Here is a 19,945-nt window from a genome sequence, read left to right on the forward strand (position 1 = left end):
ACAGAATACAAAAACGGCAGCTATAGTATAACTGAGGAGGCAGCAGCTTTCTTGCAAATTTACTCGATTAAATTTAGTTCACATAAGCAAAAGCATCATTAAGCACTATAGTGACTGGTTACTACTGTTAATACATGAATCATTGTCGAAATAGACAGTGTAAGAACTGTGTACCAACGTCGTCTACCTCATATAGTAATGATGAGAACAAAGTAAGAAAACGTGAGGGCTGTACAAAGGCATATAAAAAGTTATTTTTTTTTCATTCGCTCAGTGCTTGAATGTAATAGGATAGAAAATCTATATGCTTGTAAATTTAGATACGTCGACTCCTCACTTGTGCATAGGTTTCACTGAACTTTGTTTTACTATTTCCAAGTTTGCACCTGACGATGGCAGTAGGCGAAACGTCAATAATGTAATTAATGGGTGCAGAAGAGTTTAAGCAATTTTAACGGTATTATTCCCAAAAGTTAAAAATGATTGCGGACTAATGTTACAATGTGTTTATTTTGTTAATAAAAGGATACATAAAATGTGATGGGCATATCGTTTAACCAAACGCGTTTACAATAAAAAGTGCGTGTCTAAAAATGAAAAAATAAGGCATTACAATATAACAGTGAAATCAGAATATCTATATGTAAGCGTTGTCCAGCATTAAACTACAATTTAGGTAAACTAGAAATATTAGAAAGGCCAATACTGGAGCCAACGAAAACTATGGCAGGTTGGAAATTATGGGGTATTGTAATGATAAAGTTTATTGAAACATAGAAAACATCTCAGAAGTAATGGCAAACACAACACTGGTATTTTCTGGACAACCACACCGAATACAAGACAGGAGACTGACCAAAAAGATCTTTAAATATTTGCGGATTAAAGGGTTAACACGTTGAATTTCAAAAGGATTCAGAAATAAAAATAAAGTAAAAGGTGAAGGAACAACTGAGAGAGAAGTGTTTACAGAAAAAATATACTGAATATGGAAGTATTCTGAAGCAGGATTCTTAAAAACAAAAGTTCGTCTGAAGAAAAAACAGTCAACAGATAAAAAGAGTACTGAAAGAAAATAGAGCAACGAATAAGGAACTGAAAGTGTCAAGTGGTCCTATGTTAGTCCATAAAGGGTAAACAATTTTTAGTGGATTTCAAATAATGGCTGTATTATTCCCTGTGTAATCTGCATAACACCCTCCTCCCCCCCCCCCCCACTCCCGCCCATACACAGACCAAAATATAAGAGCCACATTAACCAATATGAAAAGCAATAATATATGTCAAGCAAACTTAGTTGTAAGTGCTAATTAAATTTATAAACAAACTTATATAGCCATTGTTTAAAGTACATGACTAATCTTTTACTACGATAATGTGAGAAGCTGAAGAGACTTCTATGATCAAGGAAAATTTAATTATAATATTTTGCTAATTATTACAAGTATTTGAAATCCGTCTTTGCAATTACTGTAATTTATCTTACGGTAAGGGTTTTTTTTCTATTCACTTAAAGTATATTCGTTGGTAACAGTTTTGTCTGATCTGCGGGTTACCTCTGGAAGAGGCGTGGCTTGCGTGCTACACGGTTATTCCTGCGTTCGGTACTGATTGTTTTGGCCTAATTTCACTTTTTGCTTGCAGCACTACACTTTCTTGACGTAAAACACGACAAAATATTGCACCACTAAGGATTATTTGCTTTGTTTTACTGGAGGTCAATAAGAAAAGAAAACAACCTAAAGAAACCAAATTGGTGCAATTTTTTGTCGTGTTTTATGTTGTGTAGTGTTGCAAGTCAAAGGGGAATTGGGCCAAAAGCATCAGCGTTATGCGTAGGAATGCTTGGAAAATGTGTAAAAGATGACAGTCTCAGATGTAATCACAGAAAAGTGGTACCACTGACCACGCTTTAAATAGATAAAACTAAACGCTTATCGCAAAACCAGTACGCAATTTTTTGAAACTGGAGGTGAATTTTGAATACATTTAATAATTGTAAAACGACTACGGGCAACATGGCCACACAAATTGAGAATTCATGGCAAACACTCCAGCACGTAGGTTGAAGACGCCACAGTCATGCATCCTCGAGCATTTTAGTGCCACTAAGTTGCAAGAACACGTAGGAGAGCTTCGTTCCCGACAGACAGTTTGAGGTGGCGTGGCGCCAAAGACACTAACTCATCATTTGGAGGAACAGACCACGTATCCCAATCCAGGTGTACAGGTTTTCCCGTCCACAAATCACTTAAATTACAAGGAGGGATGGTTCATTTGAAAAAGACGCAGTCGAGTTCTCTCCCCTATTCTTGTTCATTCCTAGCACGTGCCTTGTCTCAAACGACCACCATGTCTACGTGATGTCAAACCCCAAACTGCTTCTCTCTTTGTCAAGCCAGCACGTTTCTGAGACAACTAAACAGCTGAAATGTTCCGTTTTGGTTGCGCACAAACTGTCTGATGATTGTCCCCGAGTGCAATACACTTGTTACCACAAAATCGTGACGTACATCTCCAATGATATAAATAAATGAAGTAATACTAAATCGTCCTTTAGTTCCGAAAATGCATCACAGCTCGTTACCAGATTTGAAAAATTTCATTAGTACAATTTTGGAGCAGTGATTTGTTTAAAAAAATTAATATATTCACTCTATTATTAGTACTCCTGCGTAGAAATTCACAGTACAACCCCCTTAAAGCCGACAGGTAAGCAATAATATAACACTGTAAAATATAAAAAGTCGCAGAATACAGGAATGTTAACTTAATAAAGTATTTTCAAAAATTCTAGTGAGGAAAACTGAAAAATTCTCGATCAACATTTTAAACGAATATCAAGACGAGTTTAGAAATGGTAGAGCCAACTCAGAACAAATAATCACCTTGGAATTTGTAATCCGTCACAAACTACTGAACTCTGAACACATAGTTGTAACATTTGTGCTTTCCAAGAACGCATCTGACTCGGCTGATAGGGAAGGGTAGACAAAAGTAATCCAGATTTTGGTGTTAAAACTAAACGGCAAATGTAAGCCATGAAACGATTACGGTCGCAGCCCAGAAACTAAAATTCATGGGTGAAACTTCTAAGCCCATTAAAATAAATACAGGTGAAAGACAAGGTGATGGCTTAGCTCCAGTCCTCTTCACCAGTGTGTTAGAAGTAGTAAGATTTTAGATTGAATAATTAATATAAATATCACCAATAAAAATGGGAAAAAAGAGTGTTTTAGAGTAAACTACCTGGCTTTTGCAGACTGTTTTACTGTGCTATCCGAATATCTAGCATATGCAGAAATACAAATCAATCTTTCCGAAGAGACAGTTAGTAGAATGGGTGCAAAGAAAACCAAATTTATCACTAACATCAAAAATAACAAAGAACTGGTCAAATGGAAAAGATCAGACTGTTGAAGTATCTAGTAGAAACAATTACAGGAAGTGGATTAGAAAAATTTCCGATAGATGAAAGGATACATAAACCAGCAAGGGAGGGCATACGTAATATAAAAAAAAAGATATCAGGAAATATAAAAGTAATGCATTATAAGAGAGTAGTGAAAACACACTGCTTCTACTCAAGTGAATGTCTAAATCTGAATTATAAATTAGACAAACGAGCAACAGTGAAGAGAAGAAACGTGAGGAAAATTTTGGCTGCAATATGTAGCACAGAACGCTGCTAATTAAGCAGTAATGAATCAAACCAAAGAGTAGAGGAAAAACACACACACACACACACACACACACACACACACACACACACACATACACACACACACACACACACACACAGAAATCTGGACATCTGTTGAGGACTGGCTCTTTACCCGCGACTTCCCTCGCGCACGCAAGCTATACGTAAGTAATTAATCAACTAACTAACTACGTCCAAACAGGCGTCGGAAGGCCCATCGGTAGCGACCCACCACCGTGTACCCTTAGGCGACAGGCGTTACTGGATGAGGACATGGAGGCGCATTAGGCAGCACGCCGTTCTCCCTGCCATTGTCAACTTTCGTGACCGGAAGGCTATATATACCCTGACACAATTACTAGCTCACTGTAGTGCTCACTTTCGCGACCTAGTTGATAACACTGAACGACACAAATACGAGACAGATTGTGTTTCATAACTTTAAAGTATACCAAGTCAACTAAATAAAGGAAAGCTATACCAACAGATTGTTTTCGAACATTGTTACATGTAACCCCTTCTCATCCCCGCACCAGCCCTAAGGGTAAAAGGTGTATCTTACTCCCAGAGCATTTTTATGAAAAGGGCGAGTTATATGAAAAGGGAAAGTTTTGTATACAGGGTGGTCCACTGATAGTGACCGGGCCAAATATCTCACCAAATAAGCATTAAACGAAAGAACTAACACATTCATATTTCTTTACGTACTACACGAATATGTAATAAAAAATGGGGGTTCCTATTTTAAAGAAAACCGCAGTTGATACCCGTTTGACCTATGGCAGGATCCATCTAGCGAGCCAACCATAGCGCCATCTGGTTTCCCCCTTCAAGCTAGACAAGTTTCGTTCATTGTAGTTTTTGCGTTCGACGCTTATTTCTTGAGATATTTGGCCCGGTTACGATCAATGGACCACCCTGTGTACTAAATTTGGTTGAAATTACTCCAGACGTTCCTGGGATATCCTTTTATCCCAGGAACGTCTCGAGCAATTTCAACCAAATTTAGTATATACAAAACTCACCCTTTTCATAAAAATGCCGTGGGAGTAGGATACTCCTTTTACCCCTAGGGGTGGTGTGGGGATGAGAAGGGGTTACATGCAAAAATGTTCGAAAACGATCTGTTGGTATAGCTTTCCTTATTCACCCCAGCCCCACCTCTGTGGAAGGTAGGTGGATTTTGCACAACAAATCACCAAAGTTTCATCGTAATCAGATGAATGGTATACGAACGCACAAAAGACTGAGAAAAAAATATTCGTTCTTTATGTATTGGATGAATGATAATAGGCTGACAAAGGAGGATTTCACGTGTCTCTGAGAAGAAAAAAATTAACAACACTATGGATCCGAGAAAATAACGCGGATTTAAAAATACACAACACGAAAAGGAGGAGGAGGAGGAGGAGAAGGAGAAGAAGAAGAAGAAGAAGAAGCCGAGATTTTTCAGAAGGAAAATGTTAAATTTAGACGTATTCCAAGGCATAAGCAGTAAGAGAACTGGTGTGAAGTGGTATGGAGAGGAAAAGAGAAACTTGACGGAAAGGTGAAAGAATGTTGGAGGAAAAGAAAAGAGAAAATGGGGAGCTATGAAGAATTTTTCACGCAGCAGCGGAATGCGCGCTGCTTCGAAACTTCATGGCAAATTAAAACTGTGTGCCGTATGGAGAATCGAACGCGGGGCGTTCGATTTTCGCGGGCAGCGCTTGCTAAAGTGCACAGCTTAGCCGGTAGGATACTTCCCGTAAAAGACAGTCCTGGTTTATCACACAGTTGTTTTTTTAATTTGCCACGAATTTTCAAATGAGAAGGAGCTCAAATGGTCATGTGGTCGCTATTGGCCTAAATGGAAGGAAAAAAGTTATCAGTAGAAAAAAAAGAGTAATGCCACTTCATCATGACGGAAACGTCTCGAGGCCATTACATCGCTCGCCGGGCCCATGGCGGTCAGGTTGGCAGTGCAGATAGCAGTGCAGGTTGGCAGTGCAGGTGCCGCGCATAAAAGTGGAATTGGTAATCCGCCTGCGTATACTGAATAATACCTTCAAGCAATCACGCTGGGAAGACCTGTAATGACTACACTTGCGACCTCGGGCACTGACGTTAACACCTCAATTTGCGACGCAGTGCACGTAACCGACGCAGAGGCAGGCTACTAGAAACGGCACGGGCATGACTGGCTTGAAGACTAAATGTCGCCGGCTGATGCCGCAGCCAATGGGCGTCAAGAAGCTGCAATGCGTGGAACTGTCAACTCGACTTCACGCGCTACACACGTGCCAACGACTGCCACCAATGGTAGGCAAATGGGGGCGGCGGCAGACGCGGTTGGGCGGAGCCAGGTGCGTCGGAAAAAAGCGCCAGAGGCGGCGCTGGCGCCGATAGGTGGCTATAAATAGTGGCGCCTCCGCGCCTCGCCAAAGATGCTGGCGCAGTCGTCACGGCAGCGCGGGCCCGCCGCGCCACACTCGGTAAGTGTTCGCGCCGCGAATACGACCCGCCCTGTGTTGTTACACGCCGCCACAGATGTCTGCGACGTGTACCCATCGAGTTGCAATTACGACCGCGAAAAAAATAAATTTGCGTATTTTCTTGTTTGTTTGCAGGTACACGTCTGCTAGTTTCGGTACGTACTAAAATTCCCGCGCCTTAGTACCGTAGCAGCCCGCCAGAGGAACCAAAAGGATCTGTCGCAGCCAGTTGTGAAAGCGTTGCGAGGTGCTGAAACACGTATTCAGCAACAGTGGAAACGTTGCAGCTATGTCAGGCCAGTCCATATGACTTCTTTATATATCAATACTAACATGACACAGCTGGAACACTTTCGCTGCCGCTGAAAACGAACTCCACGTCGTTGTCCACTTTCTGAACGGGCTACGCATTTTCTTTTGGCTCCTGTAGCGGGCTGCTGCGGTACTACGTTACGGGGATTCCAATATGTTCCAGGGCTGGCAGACGGGTACCTGTAAACAAAAAAGTAAGTAAATTTATTTTTTCCATGGTGATAAGTGAAACTTGATTCCTACTCCTCGTACTTAGATATACGTCACACGATAAACACCAGACGGAAGTTGTCAACCGCTTCGTTACAACCCTTTCTGTCCCTTCTACCTAACCACTATCAAGAACTCGCACATATGTCGTCTTTTCTACTCCACGCGATTTCCATGAAGCAGTTGGGGTGAACATGGAGCGGTGCCTTTGACGGTGTCTGTCGTTTCCTCTTCCAACAGGACGGCCATTCCGTCTCCAATGACCTCACAGTCGACGAGATGTTACCTTCCTTAGTCGCCTGTTCACATCGCAGACGACAGGCGAAACAAACAGCAGCATATACGATGTGGTATGCAACAGATACATTAATTAAAATTATTACGCATTTCTTCGATCTTATCCTGGACCATCAACTTCAAAATAGTCCCTTTGGAACAAGTACACTGATTCCAACATTTCCCCCACTTTCGAAATTCATCCTGAAAGTGTTTGTTAGGAGAGTTTAGCACCTTCTGCGATTCCGCTTCAGTCTGCTCTACTGTATCAAATCTTAGTCCCTTCAGTTGATTTTCACCTTGGGGAAAAGCAAGAAGTTATGCGTTCAGAATGACGGCTGGAGAAAAACTGTAATCTTGTCTTCAGCCAGAAAATTCCTGAATGATGTAGCCCGTATAGTAATCGCCCATGGTCATGGTGGAATGCGTAGTCTTCATACTCCACTTCTGTTGACGTTTTCCCATGTATTTCCACAAACGCCTTAGAACATCGCGATAGAACTCTCTACTGACCGTCTCGTCAGTAGAGACGAACTGTTCATAAACAACCCCGTCTGTGTGTTTCCTGTCTGAGTTGAAGGAGGATTCTTCCATTGCAACAGTTGCTGGTCGTATCGCGCTCACTGCCATAAAACCAACTTTCGTCACCAATGAAAACCCTTTACAGAAGGTCTGGATCTTCTTGAAGCAGCTGTGGCACAAACTTCGGCGCGCAATCCTTCTTGCGTTCGTTTCTTCTGACGATTACGTTCGTACGTACCACAACTTATTCCCCAGGTGTTTGCAGGTCTGTGACTGGTCTGTCTACGATATTGGAAAACCAGATACCTCATTTTCCGAACTTGTTCTGGTGTGATGCCAGCTGACGGCCCATTGGAACGGAACGTTCATCAACCTCATCAGTCGATTTTTGTCGGTTTTTGGAACGCTCGTGCCATTCGAAAGTTTGTCTGACCTAAAAGCTTACTTCAACATTTGCTGCGTTCATCCAGCAGCTTTCCCAGATTCACTAACTTGTCAAAACGCATTTTTTATGTGTTTACCTTTTATTTGCGTGATTTAGTGAAGTTATATTCTGACAACTGTCAAAAAATAACTTTACATGATCACACAAATAAAAACTAAAAATATAAATACAGTTATCGTATCATAACAAAAAGGCAACTGATTATAGTCCAAGATGCCATATGAAGCACGTCATACTAGGAAGTACACTTGATGATGGCAAATTGTCGAAACGAGCTCATCGTGTAACTTGTGTCTCTAAGAGTAAATACATAATGCAACAAAAAACTTGTACATGAAATAAAATACGTCGTTCTTGGACCACGCGCAAGCTGCGGGCCCACTGGAAAGAAGATTATTGAATACACACGTGGGGCGTCGTACGTCTTTCTTTTGGTTCTGTATTTCTTCCGTTAATCCACCTTGGTTTGTGTCCCATACTGGTAACACCCAATAGCCACAAACTGATCAGTATAAAGTGCAATGGCGGAAAACTGAACCTGTCAGCAGTATAACCTAGCAGTCGAAGTGGCGCACGGACGGTGAGAGACAAGAAGAAGAGGAATTACCATACTTACGATCAGGCTGTACCATACCCTCTATAAAGTAATCGGAATCTAACGTTAAAAAACAAATCGTAGATACCGTCAAGTCCGAGCACAAATGGAACCGACGATGAAACTTCACTAGCACGGTTTTGAAAATATCGTCCGCTACATTTGTTTCAGTTTGGAATTTAAAATTTTTGCCTCTGAATATGGCTTTATTAAATTTAGGCTTATTGAAGCTTTTCTGAGTGAGCAACCGCCATACTCCTACCGGGCACCATAAGCTACCACCCAACAACAATGGAGAGTACAACGAATTGTCCCACAAGTCTTCCTTACGAGCGCCTAATGCAAACTAAGAAAATTCGTGCAGTAAAATCCTGCTCGAAACCGGGACCCTGCCATCCGCGGACTGCGCAGATACAGACTGACCCATCCACGACCCATCATGACGTCAGATAAATCATAATTCTGGAAACAACCAGCAGGCAGTGGCTAAGCCATTTCTGTGCGATGTCTTTTCTTCCCCAAGTGTAAGCCGAGCAATATACGTAGGGAAGCTCGTGAGAAACGTAGGCTGTAGAAGAGAGCTGCTGGAGCCACGAGGACGAGACGTGATTCGTGCCTGGATGCCTCCGCTGTTAGTAGCGTCGTCCGCAATAGCCGAGGTACTGAGTACATAAAGCTTGAAAATAGTGCACACCCCACTGCAGAGAGAAAGATGTAGAAATCGTTCGAATGAGGGTTTTGTAAGTCACTTCTTTCGCGCCCGAATTGCATTTCTTTCTGTTTCCACGAGTACATCTCTCTGCCCTATGCTTTTGCAAGCTTATTTTGTTCGGAAAGCTTAGCTCTAGGTATTTTACTGTGTGATTGTTTCCGATGATTGATTCCCGACAGTGTAATCAAACAATAATCGATCTTTCCTCCTGCTTACGGGGAATACGTTATACTCGCATTTCTTTACCTTGAGACTCATTTGTCTGTCACTGCATCCATTGTGCCTACCACGCAGGTCTTCTTGAAGCTGTGTGCAGTTGTTTGGTGTTGCGTGCGAGATCACGTGGAGCTTCTACCGTTATCCGACTGGATATCTATTGACATGTGGTTAATTGTAACAACCCTGCGATAGTTCCTTAGAGTGCTGACGCCCAAAAATTTGTCCCCATCCAGAATGACGGACTGAATTCTATTTGCCAGGAAGTCTTCGCCACAGTCACAAAGTGAGTAGAAAATTGTGTCAGCTCGTTTTTTGTTCACAAGGACCTGTTATGGAACTGTTTCCAGTGCTTTCTGGAAATCAGGAAACACGCGACCTGTGTACCATACCAATCGCTCTCGACTAGTTCATCTGAAACTACAATATCAGATCATAAATATTTGGACACACATTAGATGATGATGATTGATTTGTGGGGCGCTCACCTGCGCGGTCATCAGCGCCCGTACAAATTCCCAATCTGTACACAGTCCAATGTAGCCACTTTCACAAATGATGATGGAATGATGAGGACAATACAAATACCCAGTCACCGAGGAGAGAAAATTCCCAAACCGGCCTGGAATCGAACCTGGGATCCCGCGATCCAGAGGTAGCAACGCTAGCTATTAGACCACGAGCTGCGTACTGGACACCCATTAGTGGACATTAATATGACAAGTGTCTTACCCTTTGCCTTTACGACGGCTCGAACTCCGATGGGGGCATTTTCGGTAAGGCGTCTGGTGGAATGGCAGTCCGTTCGTCCTCAATCACGGAACCCAGAGAAGGTAGTCATGTTGGACTTCAGGGACTGTAGTCGACGTTCTAATCGCCCGACATGTGTTGGACTGGATCCCTGTCGAAGCAGGCCAATCGATTTCAGGAACATTACTGACCACAAGCTATATTGCTCCACTGATGCTCCTTTATGAGAGGGTGGACTGCCGTGCTGACACATACGGTCACCATCTCCGAACTGTTCCTTTCCTGTTCGCAGCACAAAATGCTCTAAGATGTGTTCGTATGCTTCCGCATTTATCTTCTTAAGCGCAATAAGGAGACTACACACAAACCACGTAAAGGAACACTTGCAGCTCCGTACTTCATTGTTGCCGTCACACATGATGGAAGGTAACAATCTCCAGGCTTTCGTCCAAACCAAACCCTTCCATGGCCTGCCACAGGGTGAAGCGTGATTCATCATCCCAGACTACTCGTCTCCCATTATCCACTGTCCAGTGGTGTCACTCTTTAAACGACCTCAAGGGCCGCTTATTATTTACTGCAGATATGTCTGGTTTACGAGGAGCTGCTCGACCGCTGAACCTGATTCATTTTAAGTTCCTAAACGGAATCTGGACTGCTGGTAGCAGTTTGGGGCTCACAAGTGAATTCTTCTGCTGACTGCATGCAATTTTTACAACCGCTCTTCGCAGTATTCGACGGTACCTGTCCGTCAGCGCATAGGGTATGTCTGGTCTCGGTTTAGCTGTCGTTGTTCACTCTCGTTTCCAATACTTATTGACATCACCAACAGTTGATTTAGACAGCTTTACAAGGGCTGAAATGTCCCTGATGGATCTGTTACTCATGTGACATCCAACGAGTAGTCCATGTTCGAAGTTACTGGGCTCTACTGGCCGAACCACTCTGCTGTTACAGCTTGTCAACTGACAACACAACACTTCCCCAAACCTTTTAAACTGGAGGTCAGGGTCGTAACATCAGGCGGCCAGGTCCGCATTACACAGGGCGTCCGGATATTTTTGACGACACAGTGTATCTGCTTTAGGCAGTGAACTGAGGTCGTACTAAACGAATCGCTTGTGCATTCTCCTGCAGTGGAAGAACTCTCCTTGTCGTGGGCAGTCGATACACACGCTACCGTATCTAGTGTACGAGAGTTGATCAAAACTCAGCCAATTATCGACAAAACTGTACTATTCACCGTGAAAACAATGATGCTTATTACATGCATTTTGATGTGACAATTCTGGGATATATCGCTGTACCATAATCAATAGCGAAAACTGAGATGGGTGAAAGTATACTATAACAGAAGCAAAAATGCGCTAGTTAATAAGGGCCCGCACATGAGCCGTGTGGGAGAAAACTGGGAACGTGGGGTTACGCGCTGACTTAAATATGAAGTAGTGTCCTATTCAGTGCAAACGTATTTTAAATAAAAACTTTTCGATTAAGTCCCCCTCTAATTCGACTCAAATTTAACACGTCCTAAGTTAACAAGAAATGCAAAGCTGCTTCATGAAGTTGCATGTTACATTTCACAGTATACTCGTTCCGTTAAAGGAACTGATACACGTATCGTCCTCGCATTTAGATGCAATACTGCACTCTTCTCTGCAGTGAATTGCGTGTTATTTTAATCATCCCTGGATTATCTCTTAAATCTTCACAAGATTGCACAGTTTGCTCCTCTGGTTCTTCAACCGTAATCAACAAGAGCGCCCTACAGTTCACTTTAGAGATGATCCTAGCAACAAAAGGCCAGAGAATTGAAGTGAGGTGACCATCGAGGGCAAGGGACAGACTGTGCTCAATCTATCCTTGTTAGACCATAGTGGAGCGTTAGATGTTACCTTACACCAGCAGCAATACGTGCTGGTACCCGATTATATATCTATAGCATTCCCCAAACATGGGTCATGACTCAAATTCGAAACCAATCAGATTGGGACTTCAGAATCAGTCGTGCTTGGGTAGGTCACACGGTCAGAGCACTTGCCCCCGGAAGGCAAATGTTCCGAGTACGAGTCTCGGTCCGGTACACAGTTTTAATATGGCAGGAAATTTCAGATGGGGACTTTACCGAAAGGTGAAAATTTCAAACACGTTTGTATAGAGGGCGATGAAAAGTTTCCAAAACTTGTGTGCCAGTTAACGCAAAATCGCCTTAAAGAGTGGAGGCAATCATCCCACCGACGCATCAGGTTCAAGATACCGTTTGGTAAAACAACGTGTCCTGTCGCACATCCTCGTCCGACAGCAATCGTCGCTCTTTCAAGGCCGTTTTTAAGTGACCAAGCGCGCAATAATAGTGGGAGGTCAGGACTACTGTGCAGGTGCTCGAGTGTCTCACACTTACGACCTTCGTGATGTAGAGACGTGCGTTATCATGCAGTGGCAGCACGGAACTACGCGCAAAATCGCACAACGGTGGTTTTCTACAGACATGCTGCCTCATACACATTCTCCATTCTCCGGTGGATCTCTACAGGTGTCTGTCCTTCGGCAGCCAAAAGAATAACAACAGCACCTTGGTCCTATTTAAACGCATTTGGTAATAATGTCGCCATAGTTCAGCGGTCATAGTTCACCTTTCCGCATTTACCGCACGCACGTCGGAAAGGCAAGAATCCGCTGCCTGTATGTCGGTGCTTGCATACCTACATCGGAGTCGCGCTGCGCTGCATATACGCCGCAGCAACGCCCTCAAACGGATAATTTTTCGTCGCCCCTACATCTACATCTACATCACTACTCTGCAATTCACATTTAAGTGCTTGGCATAAGGTTCCTCGAACCACAATCTTACTATCTCTCTACCATTCCACTCCCGAACAGCGTGCAGGAAAAACGAACACCTAAACCTTTCTGTTCGAGATCTGATTTCTGTTATTTTACTTTGATGATCATTCCTACCTATGTAGGTTGGGCTCAACAAAATATTTTCGCATTCGGAAGAGAAAGTTGGTGACTGAAATTTTGTAAATAGATCTCGCCGCGACGAAAAACGTCTTTGCTTTAATGACTTCCATCCCAACTCGCATATCATACCTGCCACACTCTCTCCCCTATTACGTGATAATACAAAACGAGCTGCCCTTTTTGCACCCTTTCGATGTCCTCCGTCAATACCACCTGGTAAGGATCCCACACCGCGCAGCAATATTCTAACAGAGGACGAACGAGTGTAGTGTTAGCTGTCTCTTTAGTGGACTTGTTGCATCTTCTAAGTGTCCTGCCAATGAAACGCAACCTTTGACTCGCGTTCCCGACAATATTATCTATGTGGACTTTCAAACTGAAGTTGCTCGTAATTTTAACACCCAGGTACTTAGTTGAATTGGCAACCTTGAGAATTGTACTATTAATCGAGTAATCAAATTCCAACGGATTTCTTTTGGAACTCATGTGGATCACCTCACACTTTTCGTAATTTAGCGTCAACTGCCACCTGCCACACCATACAGCAATCTTTTCTAAATCGCTTTGCAACTGATACTGGTCTTCGGATGACCTTACTAGACGGTAAATTACAGCATCATCTGCGAACAACCTAAGAGAGCTGCTCAGATTGTCACCCAGGTCATTTATATAGATCAAGAATAGCAGAGGTCCTAGGACGCTTCCCTGGGGAACACCCGATATCACTTCAGTTTTACTCGACGATTTGCCGTATGTTACTACGAACTGCGACCTTCCTGACAGGAAATCACGAATCCAGTCGCACAACTGAGACGATACCCCATAGGCCCGCAGCTTGATTAGAATTCGCTTGTGAGGAACGGTGTCAAAAGCTTTCCGGAAATCCAGAAATACGTAATCAACCTGACATCCCCTGTCGATAGCAGCCATTACTTCATGCGAATAAAGAGCTAGCTGCGTTGCAAAAGAACGATGTTATCTGAAACCATGCTGATTACGTATCAATAGATCGTTCCCTTCGAGGTGATTCATAATGTTTGAATACAGTATATGCTCCAAAACCCTACTGCAAACCGACGTCAATGATATAGGTCTGTAGTTCGATGGATTACTCCTACTACCCTTATATTAACGAGGACAATACGACGGCGTGCTGAAAAGTATCAACGTTTTTAACATTCTACATCTATGTTCTTCATAGCTACATATTTACAGCCTCTACCGCTAGACGCCTCCAAACTGTAGCGTGTAAAATGGTAGTATGTAACGTAGCTATGTCGGTGCGTGCTACACAGTGTGCTCTAACCGACTTTCGTAAACTTAGACTTCGTCCACACATGGAGCACCCTCTTCCTCGGCATGACAATGCACGAGCCCTGCGACATCCGTGACAATCCGACGCCTTGGGTTCACTGTCATCGATCGTACTCTAAACAGTCCCGATTTGGCCCCATTCAACTTTAGTCTGTTTCCAGAACTTAAAAACCACCTTCGAGGGCTTTACTTTGACAGTGATGAAGCTTGCAGGCCGAGGTGAGATGCTGGCTCCGTCAACAAAGTCAAACATCCCACAGTGACGGTATCGACCAACTGATTTCTCGTTGGGAGAAATGAGTTCGTCGTCAGGATATCAATGTTGAGAAATGAGTATGTAGACATTTAGAATAACTTTGTAGATTGTTAATAACGTTTGTTTATTTTAAAAGCTATAAGAGTTTTCAGCTAAAAAAAAAATTCGAAGGAGGCATTACTTTCCAGCACGTTCTCGTACTTTCTTTTGGGTCAACCACATTCTCAGAGAACAATGTTGTAGTGCTGCTAGTCCTAGCTGATTAATCGGTAGTGTGTACAGAGAACACTGGAAGTCCTCCTAAGTTTTATTATTGCTTTCGTTTCTGTAGAACATTCAGTGTCCGCCACATCTAAAGTGACACTTCACAACATAGTAAGTGAGTGAATCGATTCCAAGGCGGCTCGTAACCATAAATTCCTTATCGTCTCGCAAACGGATATTCGGCGGACCCACGTTTACTTGAAAGCTTTTTCCTGTATTATTGCATACTTAACCTCGCGTCAGTTTTCGCTACTAATATGGCACAACTTGCAGAAGTGTAGAGGATAAGGAAATCTAAAATAGTCTTCCATAAGCTCTTAACAGAAAAATTTCACTGTGTAAAAAATTCTTTGCCAGGGATGATACCTATCCAGAAACAAATACCGTTGTTAGTAACGTAACGTTACACGTAATAGAGACAATACTAATCTCGATCATCTTCGCGGAGATAGAAAGACAGACTTCGCGGAAAATACATGTTTCTCAAAGAACTCCCGTTGCTGTCATAGTTATGGAATTTCGTGTTCCGTTTGTATGCAGAATATCTGGTGCTGCATTCACCACAGGACAGGAACTCGTGGTGCCTCACACGTCTCGTATTCTTTCCCCACGTAGGGCTCATGGGTTTCGAGCAGCTGATTATCCCTGGGGAGACGGCCTGGAGAAAGAGTTCCTCACGCAATCCTGCCAATGCTGTGGCGGTCCTAAGCACTGAAAGGACGATTAGGGTTCAACGAGGTCATTAGACATGGAGCACGAGTTCGGTTTGCAGCAAGGGAAGGAAGGAAACTCTCCACCGTCTCCCTCAGTCGGTTTAGGTAGAGAAAGCAACGGAAAAACATTCTGGGTAGCAGAACGACCTGGACGGGCTGAATGTGAGCACAGTCTCTTAAAACCGCACCATCTCGGCCTATTTTATTCTAATATATGACAAATGAATGTTACTCACACACGTGCTGCGAGAATACAATGGAAAGACTGAATGGTACATTACAGTATGATGTTGTTGCTGTTGTTCTATTCAGTCAAAAGATAGGTCTGAGGCAGCTACCCACGCAAGTCTATCCTATGTAAGCCTCTTTAACTAGTGCAGGCTACATCCATTTGAATCCGCCTACTGTATTCAAGCCTTGGTCTCCCTCTATAATTCTCATCCCCGTACACTTCCATCCTTTGCAAAACTGACGATTCCGTGATGCCTCAGGATTTGCCCTATCAACCGGTCCCTTTTTATAGTCAAGATATGCCATAAATCTGTTTTCTGCCCTGTTGCATTCACAACCTCTTCATTTGTTAGACGATTTACCAATATACCGTAACCTTCAGCATTCATCTGCAGCATCACATTTCAAAAGCTTCTATTCTCTTCTTTTATTAACTGCTTGATGTCCACGTTTCACTTCCGCCCAAAGCTACATTCCACAAAAATACCTTCAGAAAAGTCTTTCCAACATTGGAATTTATATTCGACGTTAACAAATTTTTCTATGCCAGTTTTCATTTTATATCATCTCAATTTTGGTCATCGTCAGTTGTTTTACTGCCCATAAATAAACACTCATCTACAACTTTTAGTGTCTAATTTCCTAATTTAATTCCCTCAGCATCGACTGATTTAATTGCACTACATTCCATAAACCTTGTTTTATTTTGATTGGTGTCCATTTATAACCTCTTTTCAAGACACTATCCCTTCTGCTCAACTGATCTCGCGAGTCCTTTCCCGTTTCTAACAGAATTATGTCATCGGAAAAACTCAGATCTTATTTTTATTCTTGAAATTCAAATTTCTTTCAAAATGTCTCCTTTGGTGCTTGCTCACAGTTTGGAAAACATTCGGGATACGCAGCAAATCTGTCTCACTACCCACCATTAAATCGATAAAAACTTAAGTAATAACGCTTCACGAGTTTTCCCTACAGTATTTTTTTTAACTTGCAACTATATATGCTGAAAACAATTTACTGAAGTACATCGTCTCAACCTGCATAAACAAAATTATGCTTCAGTCTCCACGTTACGACGAACTTAATCTGGACGCCACCCCCCGATTAAAAGACAAATCCTCTGCACATCTGAAACCACTCTGTCCCTGTCGCAGTTCGCTGGCATTTGAATGAAAAGAACCGAACTTCTTGCCTATTTCATTTCAATGAAAAGCACGTCTGAAAAGCGTGCTCTGCGCACAATACGTCTTCACCGGTTGTGGCAGCAAGTGCGCCCATGTGGTTCATTTTACGCCATCTTCTAACTTCCACCAAACAACTTACAGCATTCATCACAGAGGCCCTTGATTGCTTTTCTACAAGCACATTGTGGCTGCAGTCCACGATAAATTTCGGCCTATTTCACCTTCCCAACCACAATTCGTCACGCATCGAACAAGTTTTTCGCCACGTGTACACCCTGCCTCATCCTGCATCGACATCATTTTGGACATGTAATACTCACTAACGAGCGGGGAGCATACTCAAGCATTTCTACTGCATTTCATCTCTTCGTAAGGTTTTTTTTCCCGCTCAAACCCTGAACAACCTACACTTTAATTTAGAATCAAACGAAGACCAGCCCGTGATTCTCACGCAGAGCGTTCACAGCGCTGAAGATCTGGGAAACCTTCGCCGCGTCTTGCTAGGAATATTCTATTTCTAATACAAAGATGAGGTGGAAAGCACAAGAGATAGTGAAACCTGAGAAATATTCTTCGTTAAAAAGTTCGCTTTTCTTTTTTCCTTTACAAATATGAAGTATTTAGAGAGAGAGGGCGACATTATTTCCGTCAAACCGTATAAATGGAAAAATGTTTACGATAGAGCTGACGAATCATTTTTTCGTGCTAAAAGAATTTGGTGTCGAAAGACCCACGCCAAAAACGAATATTAATATTTTCGACACGCTGGTAAATACGAGCTACCAGGAGACGTTGTGTAGGAGAGATCTGCAATTTCGGTCATTTCGTGAGCTCAGAAACGACCGAGATGTCTTCATCGAGCTCTGGAGCAAATCCGATGGCAGTGCGCAGTAATTCGGCAGTGCCGAACTCACAAATCTCATAAACACATATATCAGCGGTTTATTGTTTTCGTCCCGATTTCTCTGTCATTATGCACAAAAGAATACGTGACCCGTATTTTATAACAAAAAATATTACAAGACTTTGACATAAAATTCATCAACTTCGACAAAGCCTTCATCGAATTCGAAAACTGACTAAAGCATTTACACAATCGCAGTATCCCAGCAATACAGTAGTTGCAACATTGTTCTATCTAACGAAAAATTACTTTTTTGCGGGGGAGGGGCAGTATAATTGCTTGTTAACCGATTCATCGTACGAACCGCCGTTCCATGTTGAACGCTGTTCACTTTACTTGCAGAAAATTGTCGTTATTTTTTACACTAATGGACAGTTTCGGCTACATACTCATTTATAAAATAATATAGCATTTTACGAAGTGCCTGACTACGCTATACATAAATTACTGCTTTCTGCTTTGGTTCCATAACTATCAACAATTGTGTGAAGGTCAATCGCAGAGTAACTGGAAAGTATTTCGAGAAAGATAGCCTGCCATCAATGCCACGACGCAGGAAGCAGATGCCGCAACATAATGGTCTGACGAAACACTGCATTAAAAGCCACAAGCACAGCGTTTGTCATTAATTTACAGCAATAAACCTAATCAGGCCCGTTATTATTCTATTAATAGTCCCGTTTGGCGCGATAAGAAGAAGATGTTTTCATTAGCAAAGCAGCGTCACATTCCTGCTAACTGGGCTACCAGCAGGGGCGCGCGGCTACCCGCGTCGCAGGCGCGGCGCGCGGTGCAGCCGGCGTCGAAGGAGCGGGGAGCGCTCACCAACATCTCTCGCTACCTGCTAGGGAGCTGCCTGCATTCCGGCATCTGGCTCGATAAATAAGATTGGAAAAAGCAGTGTAGGCCGTTAGTATGCAGCTGCAGCTGACTGTTACGGGAAAGCATAAACTGAATCTACCTGGCAGCAAGAAATGGCCAAGCGGATTTCTTGCTTACGGTTGGCTGAACATCAGGAGAATGGGAAGACCGCCATGCCACCTCACAAGGAGAGAGACACAGCGGTGCGATAGACTTTTTGAAATTATCTATAGTGTGGTATACGTTAAGATCCTATGTACCACACACTGCAGCCATCATCTTGGTGGGCCCTCGTCTGCGAGTAATCGACTGAAAAAAAATCGGAAATTTGTGTGACACTCAAGAGTGTTTAAAAAGTTGGATTTCGTGATCTGGTTGCGTGGCGATAACAGCTTCACATGCAACAGGTTGTGGGTTCGAATCTCGTCAGGGGCACGAAATTGTTTTTAATTGTTTAAATCTTTATCGAAACGACTTTGATCAACATTTTTGTCCAATTAATTGATTTAAATTTAATTTTTTTTAATTCTATTCCTTTGTCACACAATTTTAATCATAATAACTTCTTCATTTGGTCTCATTTTTCTTCCTCTCATTCTTTGTATATGTGTTTTTAATCAATTTTATGTACTAAGTTCGGTTTAATTCCTTTTGTATTATCAACTTCTTGTTTCGACCACATTACTGCGTTCATTATATCTATTTCTCACTTTTCTAGAATTTCGTTTTACTTACGAACCCATCTTTCATTTAAATTTACGTCTGTGGTTTTTGTCCACGGTACAATAGGTACATATGTTTTAAATGTTTGGGTGACGATTACTGTGCGAAAAAAATGGCCCATCTGGTAAAGAAAAATACATTTTCACACCATCGCACAGTCAATATAAATAAATTATTTTATCTTTTGTTTTTTAACTAATAGATCGTTATTTTCAAATAATTGAGTACTATAATAGAAAAATATAATTAAATTCATATTCACAAAAATGCCGATTGGAAAAAGAGCGCTATAAAGAAAAAAATGAAGCAAATG

At 42.4% G+C, this 19,945-nt stretch overlaps 2 protein-coding genes across 3 annotated transcripts in view; one reads left to right on the top strand and one right to left on the bottom strand.

Moving 5' to 3' along the window:
- LOC126278360 (RNA-binding protein 42-like) overlaps nt 1-19,945 on the bottom strand; it is a 299,697-nt gene that overhangs the window by 137,147 nt on the left and 142,605 nt on the right. The window lies entirely within an intron of this gene.
- Nucleotides 6,110-19,945, top strand: part of LOC126278362 (uncharacterized) — a 46,988-nt gene continuing 33,152 nt past the window's right edge. The window contains exon 1 of one of the 2 annotated variants that reach the window (XM_049978423.1): nt 6,110-6,177. In XM_049978423.1, the coding sequence (XP_049834380.1) occupies nt 6,130-6,177 (48 nt within the window). In that variant the 5' untranslated portion in view covers nt 6,110-6,129. Of the gene's footprint in view, nt 6,178-6,312; nt 6,684-19,945 lie in introns of those variants that run through there. The other variant, XM_049978424.1, reaches the window with a different exon arrangement.

The sequence above is a fragment of the Schistocerca gregaria genome, chromosome 6 (genome assembly GCF_023897955.1).
Source record: "Schistocerca gregaria isolate iqSchGreg1 chromosome 6, iqSchGreg1.2, whole genome shotgun sequence".
Taxonomy (NCBI): Eukaryota; Metazoa; Arthropoda; class Insecta; order Orthoptera; family Acrididae; genus Schistocerca; species Schistocerca gregaria.